Consider the following 17106-nt stretch of genomic DNA (forward strand, 5'->3'; position numbering starts at 1 on the left):
AAGCTTAGAGGAATTAAATATCACTTCTGTCCCTGCCATTGTTCATCATGAATTGTAGGCAAGATTGAAGGGAGGGGTAGCTTCAATGGATATCTTAAAATGCAAGGAAGTTCAGGCTGAAGAATTTGCACTGGTGGCAGAAATGCTAAGAAGGTCCCGAGTTAAAAATAAGGCTTGTGTGAGACAAGGCAAAGTATCAGGCTGGGAGGAGAAAAAAAATGAACAAACAAACAAACAAAAAAGAAGTGATAAGAATGGTGGTGCTGGAGATTTTCCTTTCTTTGCACAGTTGAAGAGGTGGGAGCAAAATTCTGATGCACAAGTGTTAAGTGTGCTTTACCGAACATGTTGTGAATCTCATTCACAAGTGTCAGAAGGACACTGGAAGTACTAAGAGAGGTATAGATTATAAAGGCCCTAGATAGGCAGAATATAAAGAAAGACATTCAAGAAGAAATGAAGGTCTAGTTTAGCATTTCAGCAGGGACTAAGTTGCAGCTTTGCTGTGTGTAGGCAAAATTGCTGACCTGGTATGAGCAGTCTTCCAGATGTAGAAATAGTGAGGGAAGAAGTGAAAATAAAAACACTGATAAATGGTGAGGAATGGGAGGGTAGCAGCAAGTCAGTCCTGGTCCTTGTTTTGCTGTGATATCAACAGTAATTATAAGCAAGTATCATTAGCTCAAGTGCTGAAGCAATTCACTCTGGAGCAAGTGCCGTTAGTACACTAGAGGACAAGGTACCTTTGAAAGGCATTGAGTTAGAGCGTGAACTTATATGTCACACCTCAATACTAATTGTCACTTCATCTGTGTAATACTTACTACATTTACTTAACAAGAGTGTCATCCTAAGGGTGAAGAGAAATTACAAGGATTAAGAGAGGGATGAAGGCTATCAGGAAATCCACAATGTCTTCTGCTCACAAGAAGCTTTTTTTTATTTACTAAGCAGCCTCCAGACAGTTTGCTGCAGCAGCTTTCATCAGCACGAGCTAACGCAGACTAGAGAAGATCTACTGGTATGTAACTGGGCTCTGGTTATGCAATCGGTCAAAGGGATAAAATGTCTCCTGGGAATTAGACAAGTAAATACTGTTTGTGTAAGAGCCAAAATGTGAGCACTTGCTGTCTGACTCTCCTTAATTTGCAGAGGAACCCAGCTTGGGCCTCCCATCTCCCATGCAGTGTAAGGAATATGTTTCTCCAGTCTACATGGCAGAACTTGTCTCATCCAGCAACACACTTGAGTAGATCTCAGACAACCAAGTGCTATTGAGCAGTATCAGTGCAAAATACTATGATAAAAAAACCCAACACAACCCAAACTGTTAGGCAAACAAAAAACCTCTAAAGCCTATGCACTGGTAACTTGGAGATTTATGTTTATAGTTGTGCCCATCATACATGTTTCACCCAAGTTCTTTCCTCTCCCCAGAGATAAACAAAATTTACCCTGGAAACAGAATATTTCTGTGTATGATGGAATAAGCCCAGAACAGCTTCCTTAGGTAGGGGCTGTTCTTCACTGTACAGGATTTAATTGACACGTTGGCAAATGCCATTATTATTGGACTCTTGTGTGGAGGAGAGCTGTCAATAAAGATGAGCCTCTAGATGATACTTCTCCCATTTGAAGTCCATATTGATAAGAAGAGCAGGAGAAACCAGTGTAGACCCCTGGCCTCCCTAGCACCATAGTGGGTGCCTTCAAACTGGAAAGGTAGGGATGGGATCATGTCTGAGCTGTCCATGGTAAGAGCAAGTTGCCCAACAGCTGTGGGCGTCTCAGCTCCATAACATTAACTTTTTGCATAGGTAACCTAAAAATACACTGACTGTTACTGCAGCTGTCACATCTAGCCTGCCACTTGGAAAATGTTACTTATTTCTGTTTCCCATGTCTGAAAAAGCCCACCTGACAAAATTTGGCTTATTCCTGGAGTTGCAGCCAATGTCTGAGAAGGTAATCTGTATTGTTCATCAGGCACCTGTGGGCTGCAAAGCTTCCAGGTGTGGCCTGCAGAGGACACAAAGTCTGTATTGCCCAAATGGTACCATGGCAGGATATGCACATCTCATTTACACATGCAGTGCAGGTTTATGTCATCTAGGCTAACAAATATTGATAGCAAAATAGAGCAGTAACAGAGAAGAGGTTGGATGTTTTATCTCTGTTTACATCATTGGTCTTTCATGGCTGGTTTAAAAATGTCTCTGTAATGCTAAGTGTGCTTTTGTCACAAGCTGGGGCCTGAAGAAAGCAGGTTTATGCTGGCAGTTTTCTCAGTAAAACTTGAATCTATTGTGAGGAGTTCTTTTCCGTGGACTTCAGGACTACAGTGCATTTCCACAAGCACAGCCATAGGGCATATGGAAGCTACAAGCTGTACAGGCATCTTGCCTGCAGGCTTTTTCCATTTTATGGTAGATTTTAAAGCAGTTTTTTGAAAAATCAAGATTTCATTCTGTCTGGAATCTGTGTGCAGCTGTGAGAACCACCCAGAAAAAAAACCCAAAACATGTCTGACCTTTTACATTTCTGTGTGTGCCCAGAATAGCGAATGTTTTGCCTGAGGAAGACTTCTTCTCTCCTCTTCCCTCAGCTGTTACTAGTCACAGTATCACAGAATAAATTTGATTGGAAGAGACCTTCAAGATCATCCAGTCCAACCTTCAACCCAGCACTGCAAGGTCAACATGAAACCGTGTTCCTAAGCACCAGGTCCACACACTGTTTAAATACCCCCAGGGATGGTGGCTCCACCACTGCCCTGGGCAGACCATTCCAATGTTTGATGACCCTTTCAGTGAAGAAATATTTCCTAATATCCATCCTAAACTTCCCCTGGCACAGCTTGAAACCATTTCCTCTAGTCTTATCACTTGTTGTCAAGGAGAAGAGGCTGTGTCCCCTCCTGGCTCAACCCTCCCTTCAGGTTATAGTAGAGAGCAATGAGATCTCCACTCAGCCTCCTCTTCTCCAAGCTGAACAACCCCAACTCCCTTGGCCACTCTTTGTAGGACATGTGCTCCAGGCCCTTCACCATCCTCGTTGCCTTACCACTGTATTTCAGTGTTCATTTTAATGACCATTTCAGTCTTCCTGTTGGAAATCTCCAAAGTGTTGGGTTGATGAGTTTGTGATTTTACCGAAGAATTCTGGTGAAGAGACTGGGTTTCATGGCAGAACTTCTGATGTCCAGGTGTTATCTTTCTCCAGGAAACGGAGTATAGCACTCAGCAATGTTTGCCTTTCCTATTGAAAATCAAGTATTGAGGGTCAGCCACTAGAGAAGCTCAGCGGCACTGCCCCTAAATGTCCCATGAGTGAACAGGGAATGTTGTATAGAGAAGGTAAAGGGTTGAATGCTTTGGTTTGCATCAGCACCTTGATGCTCAGATGGTATTAAGTTACTGAATTGCAACCTTCAGCCAGTGGAGGAGAATTCGGGTGCAGAAAAGTTACCTTCTTTTACAGAGCTGGATATTGTTCTGTCTGTCTTGCTGAACAGGTGTGAGTGGTAGGTGTCAGGTGAAGGCTCGTAGAATACTGAACTGCTCTAATTTTCATATCCAGAAGCAGTGAACATAACTACAGGTAACTATTTCTGTGAAAGTAACCTCAAAGAATTTGCAATAAAGTAGCCTTATCTGCATCATTCCCAAACTTGTAATTCCTGAAGTTTAAGAGGAAAAAAAAAAGAGAGATAATATAATTGGATAAGCCTGTAACACTAACTTGCTATCACTGCCCAAGGGCAATAGCACTACTGGAGAAAAACCTAAAGTGCCATCCTGACATGGTCTAAACTTGCATATTTACATCTAGAATCACTGCTTGTCTGACGGCAGTTACAGGCTCCAAAAGGCTGACAGCACCTTCAGTGATAAAGAACAGTGGGTTTATGAAACAGAAGTGCATGAGACAATAACCTCTCAATACGATTTGATAATTAGTGGGCAAAAGGAATGCAGTGGATAGACTGTCTGTGGCTTTAGACACAAATCTGTGCAAGATCTTATTAGAGAAATAAGATCAAACTGGTTTTGATACAAATCCTGTGAAATGAATCGTGGATTATCTGACAGTGTAAACAGAAGGTTTAGAGACATTCCTTATCCTTCTACACAGTTGATATCCAAAGGGAGAGTGCTTCAGTTTTAAATATTTGTTGGTCACTTGGAGGAAAATGTAAAAGGCACAGTTCTCCAGTTTACAGTGAACAAAACTGAAAACACTAGGGAAAAAAAAAAAACCAAAACCAAAACAAAACCCAGAAAGAATGAAAGAAGAGCTAAGCTGAAAAAATGAGCTTTGTTAACAGGCTTTGGTAAAACAAGTGGCAATTAGCAGGATGTTGTTTAAAGATGATACTGGATCTACGCTGGAGCAAGGAGCATCTCCAAATTTCATGTTGTGTTATGTTCAGAGTGGTCCCAGTGAGACAGTAGCTATCAAATGATGTGAGCTGATGTGCAACCTGATGTCAGGCAGTTGGTCCCTATGTGTGCCTGGCTGTGTGCTTTCCAGAGTGACCCTCCTGTGTAGTGCTGTGGCATTGTGCTGTGCGACTCGAGGCACCTTGCTGCAAGAGAAACCCAGGCAAGTTGGGACAAATCCAGAGGAGGGCTACAAAGATACTAAAGGGATTAGAGGGAATGACCTATGATGAGGAAAGGTGAAAAGAACGAAATGTTTAGAACCTCTAAGCCTGTTACATGGGCACAGAAATAGTAACGGAGTTTCCTGTGCCAGCGCAGAGGAGAGTTGGATCAAGTCTCTCTCCTTTTACATTCCTATTAAGGTAACTAGAGCTGAGCAAAATGGCTGTTCATCACTTTGAACTCTTTGCAAAAAAACATTTAGCTGTTCTTCTTGAAGTTCAAGATGTTGTATTTCATTGCCAGGGGACACTGTGAGTCTGTTTAAAAATCACCACAAGATCTCTGTGAGACTTGGGGAAAGTCAGAGCTGGTGAGCTGTAATTCAGTGTGTCCTGTACAGCAATAACCAACTACGTGAGTTATTCTAGAGGCCAGAAAAGAAAAACACAAGATCTGGAATGGCTGGAATCACCTTAGCTAGGATCTTTTATCTGTCTTGGTGTTAAGGCCGTTAGCCTCTAAAGTGTGTGTTCGCATCCTACCAGCACCCATTATGTGTTACTGTCTTCTGGAAGGGAACAGAAGCATCCTGAGTTGTCACTATCCTGGATCCACCACCAGAGAGTCAGTGTTCAGTGCAGAACAGTGTTTATGGTGGTTTTGCTTTCCATTTTGATCTTTATATTATGGTATTGTGCCCAGTATTCTTCATTTTTTTACTACAAACTCACAATCTCAGTTGGGGAAAGGTTTCAAAAACTGGCCAGCACAGCAGCTTTCAGCTTTGCTATGAGATGCTAAGATGTTGTCTCAGCTAGCAGAGCTTCACCTTCCTCCACACAGTCAGCTGGCCTTGCACCAGGAGACCTGCAATCTGTCTAGGTGCCCTGTGGGATTAAAGATGAATGCACCTGCTGTAATTATTCCTGTAATGACTTTACAGCTTCTAGTCCAGTGTGACCCTCTGGGCAAAGAGTGGTCATTCATCAGCTCATCACACTGTCTCTGAGAAGGACCAAGCTCTGGATTCCTCTCAAGTAACACCAGGCAAAGCAGCTGAGGAATGTGAGATGCCTACCCATACACTCAAGGTCAACAGTCTTGCCAAAGAACAAACTTGGCTGATCGATTCCAGAGATAGAAGATGAGGTCAAACATCGAGGCTGAAATAGAGGAGGGAAAACTAGGAGATCATGGAGATGCAGAATTGTGAAGTTGCTGCATATCAAACATCCACATTGATATCAACAGACACACAGACCTGGTATATAGACACATGCACTCCAGCCTTGCCATATCACAGAATGTTTTATCTGCTTCCTTGATGGGCTTGACCTCTTGGCAGAAGAAGTCACCACAAATACTAGGTAAATAGATTGAAACTGAAATAGAAATTACCCATATGACTATGACATGGTAACTTTAAACCTAGAAGAGTTTCCAAAAAGAAAAGTCAAGCATTCCCAGTCAGTCAGAATTCTTTGGACACGTCATCAGGAAAAATGCATCTATTTAGGTTTTCTTAAGAGCCTTTGACAAATTACCTCTCTGAAGGGAAAATCTAACCTCTTGGGTTAATACTGTTATCAATTAAAAAGTGTCTGAGACAGAGAAGAAAGGGTAGATATACCCAACCCAGAAAGGAAAGAGAAGTCAATTTTCAGCACGATAAAGGTTAACATGAATCTCCCACAAAGATCAGTATTATGGTGTTTGATCCATGTGTTAATGATCTGGGAAGTGAGTGAGAGTCTCGTGGACTCACTCTGGAGGTGACATCAAATCATCAAGCAAGACTGAAGAACTCCAGAGGATCCTAATAAAGCTGGGTGTGTGGACAGCACAGTGGTAGATGAAATACACAGCTGACTACTTACACACCAGAAAGCATTAATTTGATTCTTCATAAGTCTTAATGGATTGTAAATTAACTGTAGCAACCCAGGAAAAGATCTGGTGATTGCATTAAGGAACTTGCTGATATTCTCTGATGAAGAAATGGTAACTTTTTAGATTTTAATTTAAAGAGGGAAAAAAACCCCCACAATATAAGGAGTTATATAATAGACAGGGAGAAAATAACATTGAAAATATGGTAATGTCAGTAGGTAACTGATGGTGTGCCTTTGTCTTGACTACTGTCCAGACCTTCAGCTGGGGAAGGGATGGAGCAGTGCCAGTTTTATGCTGCTGAGGAGCTGGTTTGTTGAACTCTGTTCTGGACTGAACAGAAATAGCCAGACTGGAGAAAGTTCAGAGATGGATGATGAAGCAGATAAGAGGTCTGCAAAACTTCTCTGTGAAGAGCAATTATACAGATAATGAAAAGCTGAATGAGGAGATCATGGCAAAAGTACATTTCCTGAGAAGGATAGGCAGGAGGTGCTCAGGAGGCCCGAAAGGCTGCAAATACAATATGGGGAAATAAAAGTGGGATTTTGTTTATTTATTTCTTCTTATACCCCACCAAGTAATCCCTGGGACTCACTGCTGTGAGAAGTCATGAAAATCAGCAGTGTTCTTAAAAAAAACCCAAACCAAAAACAAAACCCTGAGTATTTCTGTAAGGAATAAGACTACCTCTGACTACAATAGAAAAGAAGAGCTTGTGAATTCAGTGAAGATGCAGTCCTTCCCACATACTTGAGAGCAGAACCCTCTCTCTAGGAGTGGGAATTTGAGAGAAGCATCTCCATGCAAAAGCCCTATACCAGTAAATAGAAGAAAGATTAAGATTAAGCTGGGGGAAACTTCTGATCAGATGATTTTCCTTCTGTTTCAAAGCTCCCATTTTAGTGAAGTGGAGGGGATGGAGTCCAAGATGAAAATTAGTGAAATTACAAATAAGAATCCAGTCTGAGCAGGTCCTTTCCTCAGGCTCTGTTAGTGAACATTTTTGCTTAGAGCGAGGGCAGTGCATCCTGAACCAAACATCCTTTTCACCTGGCCTGTCACAGACAGGCTCATTTCTTCCTGTCGTCCAGGGATAGATTGTGCTTGGAGCCCTTATCGCTACTGATGCTGTTTCCTGGCAGTGTAGCCTCTGAACAGCCTGAAATTACGATCTTCACCAATAGCTTTGTCTTTATTCGAGTGTGAGTTTGTATGGAGTAGGAGGGCCATTCTCAGTGATTTCTACTGAGATTCCTGAAGAAGGACCTGGGTGGGGTTGAACTGCCCCTGAGTTGGTCTGAGTTGGGAAAAGAAGGGCTCTCTTTTGACCAGCCTAGAGCTGGGGTTGGCCAGGAGGCTGCTGAGTGCCTTTGCTCTCTCCCCACAGGCTGCTTGGCAGAATGGCCACGGAGGAGCGGCATCTCTCCTCCAGCTGTGGGTCCTTCATCAAGACCGAGCCCTCCAGCCCGTCTTCTGGCATCGATGCTATCAGCCACCACAGCCCGAGTGGCTCCTCTGACGCTAGCGGTGGCTACGGTATCACCATGGGTGGCCACCCCAATGGCCTAGACTCGCCACCCATGTTCAATGGCACAGGCATTGGCAACGGCTCCTGCCGTAAGCGTTACGACGACTGCGCGAGCGCCATCATGGAGGACTCACCCACCAAGTGCGAGTACATGCTCAATGCAATCCCCAAGCGGCTGTGCCTGGTGTGCGGGGATATTGCTTCTGGGTACCACTACGGCGTGGCTTCCTGTGAGGCCTGCAAAGCCTTCTTCAAGAGGACTATTCAAGGTACGGTGGGAAGGGAGGGAAACTGAAACATTTGCTCTGTAGCAAAAATGGGAGGTAGCTCCAGACATTGCTGAGACTCCAGTCTTTCCATGTCAGAGAAAAGGAGGAAAGGGAAGGTAAATGTAATGGCCCTAATCTTCCATCCTTTTGTGTGCGTCCTCTCTCCTCTGCTCAATTCTGGTCCTTCCAAGTCAATCTGGACATGAAGTTAAGCTTTGTGGTTTTAGGAACATTTGTCAAGTTTCTGGCTAGCAGATCTGAGTATCTTGCCTGGTGGATCTTCCTGCCTCTGATAATAGACCTGCTGGCAGAGCAAGGTCTGAAAAGGAAATGTTTTGTGCTCTAAAGGTCTATTTAAGGCCATTTGAAGAGTGGATGCCCCTGTCTAGAGATTGCATTTCATGAAAGATGTTTGCAGCTTGAGGTGGAAGCTCCAGCATTACAAGAGTGGGAGAGGTTCACATGCTGTCCTACTAGTCTTAATTGGTGGCCATGAACTCCATACAGACCTCACCAAAAAGCTGGACAGTGCGGCACTTGGATGTGAGTCAATCCCAAGTTACTCATTTTCCAGTTCCACCAACCCTTCTCATTAAGATACAACTTCTTTGAAGATAAAAAAGTCAGGCATTGAAAGAGCTAGAGATACCCAGGTTTTGTCAGTCTTGTTAAGGGTGAAAAAATCCTTAGGTGATTTTGAAAACCTCAGTGCTTGTGTAGGTGAATTGCAGTGCTTTGCTCTTGCACGTGCAATTCACACATGAGGTGTGTGGCTATGTCCCCAGGCTGCTGAAGGGATGCGGCAGATGTGCAGACATGCAGGTACAACAGCACAGCCACAGGTGGGAGTGCATCCAGGCAAGCTCCAATACCCATGGATGGCTGGGGGTACTTAAACAAGCAGGCCCCATGTGAGCAAACATGCCTGGATGTGCAGGTACTCCCTTTATTTCCTACACTTGAACTGGAAAAAAAAGGACAGGATCACTCACCTTCCAGTGTAAAAAAAGTATGAAGTTTACCCAAACCTGGTGGGTTATTTAGAGGCAGATGTCTAGTGAGCAAGCACCTGTGTGTGTACTTGGCTGTTGGCCAATATTTCCTTGTCTCCTGCAAAAGGAAAAAAATGGATGTGGGGAGAGCACTCACTTTTGTTTGCTTATGCTCTGTCACTGGGGATATTCAGCTCTGGAGTGTACAGAGCACTACAGGGTGCAGCTCAGCCCAGGTTTCTACAAAATCCAATGTTTCTAGCTTAATTTCTTACACTCTAGATGTCTCCCCTTACTGTGATGCAGCTGTGTAAATGACCACTCTGTATGGCCCATTTGACTCTTCCTTTTTGTTATCCTGTGTGGAAAGCATGGCCATCACTAGTGCACTGGCCTCTTCCCCTGGCAGAGTTTCTGTGATTTGTCATTGCTGAATCTCCTGTGATTGAATGTGAACTTCTGCTTGCACTTCTGACTGTCAGCACTGCCTCTGTCCCTCCTCCAGGACTTGGACTCCTTCCCAGTGTTTCTTTTTGGCACGTTCAGGTGCTAAAGGAGAGACAGAGTAATACACTGAAGCAAAGCCCTAAGGGCTTCTTACATAAGAAGAGACTGAAAAATTAACCCCTCATGGGAGCAATACTGGAGCACCTCTATAGCAGAGCAGAGGAGAAGCCTAACTGGAGAGAGAGCAAAAGGCCTAGAACCTCTGAAGAGTTTTCAGAGAAAATAAAAAGAAAATTATGCAGAGCAGCAGTACTTAGAGCCCATATCAGCCCTTTCCCCAGCACTGCCATATTCTCTCTGTGGTTCCCTATTTGATGGCCTATTAACATGTAATAGATGGGGGAAGAGGAATAAGTGGAGATTTCTCTCACCCCATCATCACTTTGGGCTGGTGGCCGAAGTACCAAAATACTTTTATTCTTAAGAGTGGGAGATTTGAGTGTGCTATGCCAGACAACGAGCAATTTCAGCTGTGGAGGTGCAGGCTGAGCCCAAAGGGATGAGCAGCAAATAGAGCTGCAAGGTTTGGTTCAGTCAAGAACTAAGCTCTGCTGCAGTGTGTGCAATACCCAAGCTCAGCCCTGGGTATGCAGGGAAAAAAGTTTAAGGATCACGTGAAAGAGACAGAAGGTGGCAAAAGCATCTCCAAAGGGTATTGATCTTGCTTCTCTGTTACATTCAGTAGATGTATTGAGCATCTAACTGAAGAAATGGGGAAGTCTTCATCTAGGCTGCCTAGCATTGATGTAGGGTGATCAGAAACCACACAGGTGTGTGTGCTGTCTATTTGCATTCTCTGCTACTATCAAAAGTCTTGCCGTGACTCTGGTATCTAGGAATGGTGTTGACTCAGTGGTTTGAGCAGAGAAAATAGCTATGCTCCCAGGATTTCCCAGGTGCTCAGGAGATGCAGTAGGTAAATTAATCCATCAGGCATTTGTGGTCCCTGACCACCCACTTCACTTTTCTGTGGTTGAATATTGAAAGATGAAAATTTTATTACTATTGTGAGAGTACTTAATCTGCTGGCCCTACATTTGGTAACTTTATTATGTAATAAACATGCATGCTGCTATAAAATGGGTCTAAAACTGTCCTACATGGATAGACTACCTCAGTCCTATCTAGGTACCTATCTAGATTCCTATCTAGATACAAAGCAGAACTTTGTGCTATGTACCCACTCCAACTGTAACCCCCTCCTACAAACGACTCTAGTCTGCCTGTTGTCTTTTTCATCTGCATTAACTCATGTAACTCCTGCATATCTTAAGGCAGGAGGTTGTTGTGATAGGTCCTCTGCTTCTCCTGCTGCTACTCTAGCAGTGAGAAAAATGGACGTACAAGATGCAGACCTTTTTTTGAGCCTGACAGCTTTACAGTTCACTTTCCTGCTTAGCCAGGGGAAGCTAGGCTGTCCCGGACAGCACATGGGCTGTTGCTTTTCAGGTGATGAGGAGAAGACAGGGTGAAAGCCAACATGGATATGGCTGTTTATCTCAGAAGCCACTAGTACTCCTGTGTGGGAGTTTTCCATCAGTGGTATTTTTCCAAAGAAATGCAGATTTTTACCAAGTCAGACTTTCTCAAGGAGGATTTTGATGATAAGAAAAAAGAATTTGGGAAAATCTAAACCATTGATTCACTTTAACCTGAATTGGAGTTTTTGCCTTTGTTGAACTAAATCAGGATTGTGCAACATATCCTAATCTGGCCCACAGATTATGGAAAGGTTACACGTGTGACCTCTCTCATGGAGAGAGGAGAAAGATCAAGGCCTGGAAACCAGTGCCATTTCCACTTTGCAGAACTGGTACTGTTTGAGTTGCAAAGGTGAAAACCTGAGATGGCAGCACACACCACTGGACTGCAAGCCTTTCTCTCTCTGGACATGCTGGTTTGAACCCCATCTCAGAAGGCTTGTAAGGGTTTATAACAGGCTTGTAACTTCCCATGCTTTAAGGCAGAGTCAGCAATTCTGAACTGACTCGATACATTTTCAGACAGACAGCCTGTCTGGCAAAATTCTAATCCTATTTCTCTACTGTTGTACTGGTTTGAGCTTTGGGACTCCATTATATTCTAGTGGCAGTCTATTTACCTCCATGGTGCAAATGCCCTCCACAAAAAAAATGAGCCATTGGCACCACCTGACTGTGTGAATGTTGTGGAAGGTGTAATCTAGCAAAGATAGGAGAGAATCTGAGTTTCAGACATGTGGAAGTGTGGTGCTACTGGTGCCTAAGAGAGGTCTGGTTTGAAACCAGGAAATTCATATTAGTTGAGTGTAATGGGATGAGTCTATTACATGAAAGACAATGGATTTGGGAAGTTTCTGAATTCTGTTTTTTTAATTTCTATTCCTTGGAAATTCTAACAAAGCCTTTCATCCAAATTTAGGGCAGAGAAAATGCTCGATTTCTTATGGGATAGAAGTTCTTAATCTAACTCTATTCCTTCTTTTAATCGCTTGCTTGGTAGATAGAGCATTATATATCAGTCAAATATGTTACTACCTTTTGTTCATCAGTTGTTACAACTGGTAGGTAGCTTCTTCTGTTCTGCATATTAACTAATAACAGTGCTCTGTAACCCTATGAGATCTTTTTTATTCAACATATTCGTAGCTATTACTCCCCTTCATCTATTTTTTTACCTTCAAACGGTGACAATTAAGGCTTTTTCTAGAATGACCCATTAATGTAAAGTGAAAGCTTAAAGCTCAGCAAAATAATTCTGAATTAAGATTTCTGTCTCTGATCTTTGTGACTCACCTCATTATGTTTATCACCCCTAAGGTGGTACAACAGGACTGGCAAAGAGTGATACTGGGAAGAACTGGTTATTGGAAAGTCAGGGAGAAAAGGCACATTTACCATTAACTTAGAATCATAGAATCAACCAGGTTGGAAGAGACCTCCAAGATCATCCAGTCCAACCTATCACCCTGCCCTATCCAATCAACCAGACCATGGCACTAACTTCTACATAGACAGGTTGTGTATCAGGCAAAGTGCCTGCATTTGTGAATTCCTTGCTTGATTCTTGCAGGCTTCAAACTTAGTGAATGTAGCAACACAACCACTGTGTTAGAATGCTCTTAACGCCAGTCAGGGGCTTAAAATCTGAGTAATGCAGCTCAGAAGACTTGTGAGGGTTTATAACAGGCTGTAACAAAATCCATAGGCTTCTGGGACTTCCTGATTGTTGTTTCAGTGGTTAGAGAGGCTCCTGCAAAGGATGGAAGGAGCAGCTGAGAAAGTTTGTCCATCTTTGTGAACAGAAGAGCACATCCACAGATGTGCAAAGGGTCTGTGAGAAGCAGATGGGGGTTTTTGTGTCCCTACTGTAGCAGCCATGGCAGCCAGGCATGGCCATGTCTTTCTGTCCTTAGAAATGTGCCTGCAGCTTTTCAGGTGGGCATTCACAGCCAAAACCACAGGAGATGTTCTGAGCTTTGCAAAAACTATTGAAACTTCACCAAGCTCTCAATCTAGTGCCTGAGAGCTGCTAACTATTCACAGCTCTAGAACTTGGATTCAGAAAACCATCTCCAGTGTAACTCAGCTCTATCAGTCTTGCGCTTTCTTATTGCCTCAGTGATTTGTAGAGAACTCTGTGCTAGGGAATCTTTTCTGTGGAACTTCAGTAGAGTACTTCTGCATCAGAAACCCTACAGACAGACTTGCTGCCAGCAAGGAGCTTCAGGACCCATCTCCTGTGTCTTTCTGCAAGCAGGAGGCTGATTTCATTGAGTCATAGGATTGTTTTGGTTGGAAAGGACCTCTAATATCATTGAGCCCAACCAAATCTGCTGCTAAACTGTGTCCCTCAACACCACATCTCTGCGAGTGAGGTTGTGTGAAATGTGTAAGTCCTCTTTTGAGGAGCAGAAGCTAAGTGGGCCACCCTGGAGATGCAAACAGTGCTGGTGTTACACCTTAGAGCTACTCTATTTTCCTCTCATAGTATCAACAGTTCTGAAGCCTTGGTCCTCATGTTTCTCTTACTGTATGAGCCACATGAAGTAGAATTATGGTTAATCCAAGCACTAGGGTTTATCTCACCTGCTTTTCCAAAGTCTCATTTTCCTGCAAGTGGTAAACCTGTTTACTAGGTGAGGAGTTTGGATTGGGTTTTTTTGTGTGTGGGAGGCATCACTTGGGTTTTTTTGTGAGTTTGTGGATTTGGTTGGTTTGGTGGTGTTTGTTTGCTTTCCAAAAATAGGACCCTGTACTGATGCTTGTATATACCTGGACTCAGAAACATGCTCCTGAAAGTACACAGCAGCCCTGCTGAAAATATGGTCACTTACTCAAGTGCCTAAATACAGGTTTAGAAGTTCACTGTAATGTGATTTGAATCACATTATTTGAAACCTGCGGCTTAAAAAAAGAATAACCCTTATCTCAAGCAGATCATTGTGGAGAGATTCCTGTGATCGTCACGAAGTACCTCTTCTCACACCAGGACACAGGCTGTGACACATCAGTTAGAAGGGCTAGTTTAAGTGGAAGGTAACAGAGAATCCATGCATATTTATTAGCATTCACCATCCTGGCCCAGGAGGTCAGACTGGTGCTGGTCTGGTGCTGCACTCCCTGAGGGCCTTTTTACAATTTTCAGGTTCCTTTTCACAGAGAGATCCAAATCATCTGAGATAAAAAAGATTCAGAACAAAAGCTTGTGGGTACTGAAATGAAAGAGTCATCTGAGCTAAGGGCTTACTGAAAAATCAGGTTGATTTTTCAATATCCCAGAATCTTCAGAATATCCCAGTCATGCAGAACAGCTGTACCATGGAGGCATTACACTGGCTGCCTTATGGCACCTTCCTAAGGCTACAGAATTTTGCAAGCAGTTCTTGTGAAACAAGCAAAAAAAAGCAACTGCAGAACAAAACAACAACAACAAAAAAACCACCACCCCCCTCTAAAAACCCAACAAACCAAAACAACAACAAAGCAACAAACCCCAGGAGGGTGGTGTAACAGTTGTTACACATTTTGATAAAAGAGAATGAATGCAGGAGCTGAGACACCTGTGAGATGGATTTCCCTGGGAATTCCTGCTCTCTGCTTTCTGGCCCCAGGGATCTGTCAGATAGTGGCACCACACTGTTTTCACAACTGCAGCATGCTGTGTCAAATCACATGGGTGAGAGATAAGACTCGAATGAATGAAATTTGGAACTTAATAGCAGATATGTCTGAATACAGGTTTTTCTCTGAAAGTCAAGAAAAGCTGCTGCCATCTGGCCCTCAGAAGTCATCCAAAGACAGAGATGAGAGGTGCAGAGCGGGGCTAAATAAGCAAGGAAGAGAGAGAAGAGGTAAAGAATGGTGAAGAGCAATGAAGAAAACAGAAAAATAGGAGAGAGGTTTTCTTCAGAAACCAGAAGCTGCAAATATTTAGCTTTAAAGACTTTCTTGGCTACTGCTACCTGATTTTTCTTGACTTTTTTGTAGAAAGACTTTAGAGAAAGGCAAGATCAATAAGCACAAGCAGCTTGTGCCTTCAGTGCTGTAGTAATTCTGAGCTCAGCTCCTTCGAAGAGCCCTGTCCATGACTTCGGCAGGAGCTGGCTAGGACTCCCTAACTTCAAGGAGGCATTCTTCTCTTCCTAGTCCCTCCTCAGCCAGAGAGCTATGGTGACTATGGGGTCTCTTGAGTGACCAAGCTCTTGTGTGGAGTTTTCAGGTACTCCTATTATCTGTGCACTAGTAATTATATTTCAAACTGTTTGACAGTCAGAGGTCTAATTTTACAGTAAGTAGGGTAATTTTGCAGTTCTACAACACAAAAAAAACCCATGATCTGTAACTTTAATGGTCTTTGGCTGTTTCTTAGCATCTCTCATCTAAAGGTTTTAAAGTACAGTTAAACCTTGATGAATCAAGACTCACACTCTCCCCAGAAGGCAGGTTTGGTGCTCATGTCATTTTGCAGATAAGCAAATTGGGACACAGAGTGGGAAGTGATTTGCCCTTCAAGGTGACATATGGAGGCTTAGAACAAATTCTGATCCGATCACTCACCATTTGATTTTTTTAAAGCCATTTTTTAGGTAAATTTTGTGCTTTGGCATCAGTGGGACCTTAGCAGTTTTATTCAGATCAAAAGTAAGTGTTGTCTGAGTCAAGGAAATCACTTCTGATAAGCAACAGTTCAAAGCAAGGCCTTGTCTATTAGATTATCCCGTTTTCTGTCCTTTTCTTCTGGGTCATATAATCTACAGTTCAGAACACACAGGGACTTGACTCAGATTTTATACTTGCAAGCAGACCTGTCCGTGTGCTGACACTCCTCTGCAAGGCTTTGCAGCACCCCCAGCTGCTGCAGTGAAGAGGAAGCTCTGAGCCCCTGTGCCGGCAGCCGTGGGTGGTGTGACCGCCAGCCACGGCGAGGCTGCTGGAATTTTGATGAGTTAATCTCATCACTTTATCACAGGGCACTTACAGAAATTACAGAGAGCTATGAGCAGCTCACTGTGCTGGCAGCCAGCCCCAGCACCCATAAAAGAAATTGAGTCCAAAAGGAAAAAAAAAAGAAAAGAGTCAGAGAACTCTATTAAAGTTTTGGAGATGGTAGTTTTTCTTGGATGATTTCTGCTTGGGTAATGCTGATTCTGCCTTCCCTGATGAGGTCCCTGTTTTCCTGCAATAACGGCAGGTATTGCCTCCAGCCATGGCTCTCAGTCCATGCAGTGCAGAGCATGTTTGGGGGCTTGATAGAAAACTCATTTACTTCGACAGCATTGTCTGGTGTGAAGAGGGTACAGCTGGCCTCACCTTTAGCATTTGTGCCTGGAGGGAGGGCTGGAAGACCCCACCTAATGGAGCCTTGTCTCTTTAGACTGGGCACAGTGGGGGCAATAAACATGCTGAACAGAACGTCCCACCAGGTGCTGGGTGTGTTTTAGACCTGTGCTTACCAGCAGACCACATGACTACTGCACTACGTGGTGGCCACTGCTTTGCCATCCAGGAAGGGGAGCTTGCCCAGGGCCTGCTCTCCTCTGGTTCTGCTCCTGTAACAGTCACAATCCCAGTCCAGAGGCATCATTAAGAACTGTTTATTGAAGCTGTACATATAGTGTGCATGTTTTAATGTATACATCTACTCAGATTCTATGACATTTAGTTGTGGTGTAGGTTTTGTAGACCATTTCCAGTACTTTGCATGTCAAGGGATCCAAAGGCTGAGGGCATAGGGAAGCTGGGGCATCTGCTTGACGCTGTGGAGTTGCCAGGTGAGGGCTGTCACTGCTTTGTGCTGTTCTAAGGGCTCAGTGACCTTGGTGTAGTGTC

The 17106-nt window shown here is 43.5% G+C and overlaps 1 protein-coding gene across 5 annotated transcripts in view; it reads left to right on the forward strand.

Annotated features, from left to right (window-relative positions):
* ESRRB (estrogen related receptor beta) overlaps positions 1 to 17106 on the forward strand; it is a 142913-nt gene that overhangs the window by 94224 nt on the left and 31583 nt on the right. For 4 of the 5 annotated variants that reach the window (XM_064150289.1, XM_064150280.1, XM_064150300.1 and 1 more), the window contains one exon: positions 7888 to 8297. In XM_064150289.1, coding sequence (XP_064006359.1) covers positions 7888 to 8297 — 410 coding nt within the window. Of the gene's footprint in view, positions 1 to 951; positions 1022 to 7887; positions 8298 to 17106 lie in introns of all 5 variants that reach the window. The other variant, XM_064150296.1, reaches the window with a different exon arrangement.

Source organism: Pogoniulus pusillus, chromosome 1 (assembly GCF_015220805.1).
Source record: "Pogoniulus pusillus isolate bPogPus1 chromosome 1, bPogPus1.pri, whole genome shotgun sequence".
Lineage (NCBI taxonomy): Eukaryota > Metazoa > Chordata > Aves > Piciformes > Lybiidae > Pogoniulus > Pogoniulus pusillus.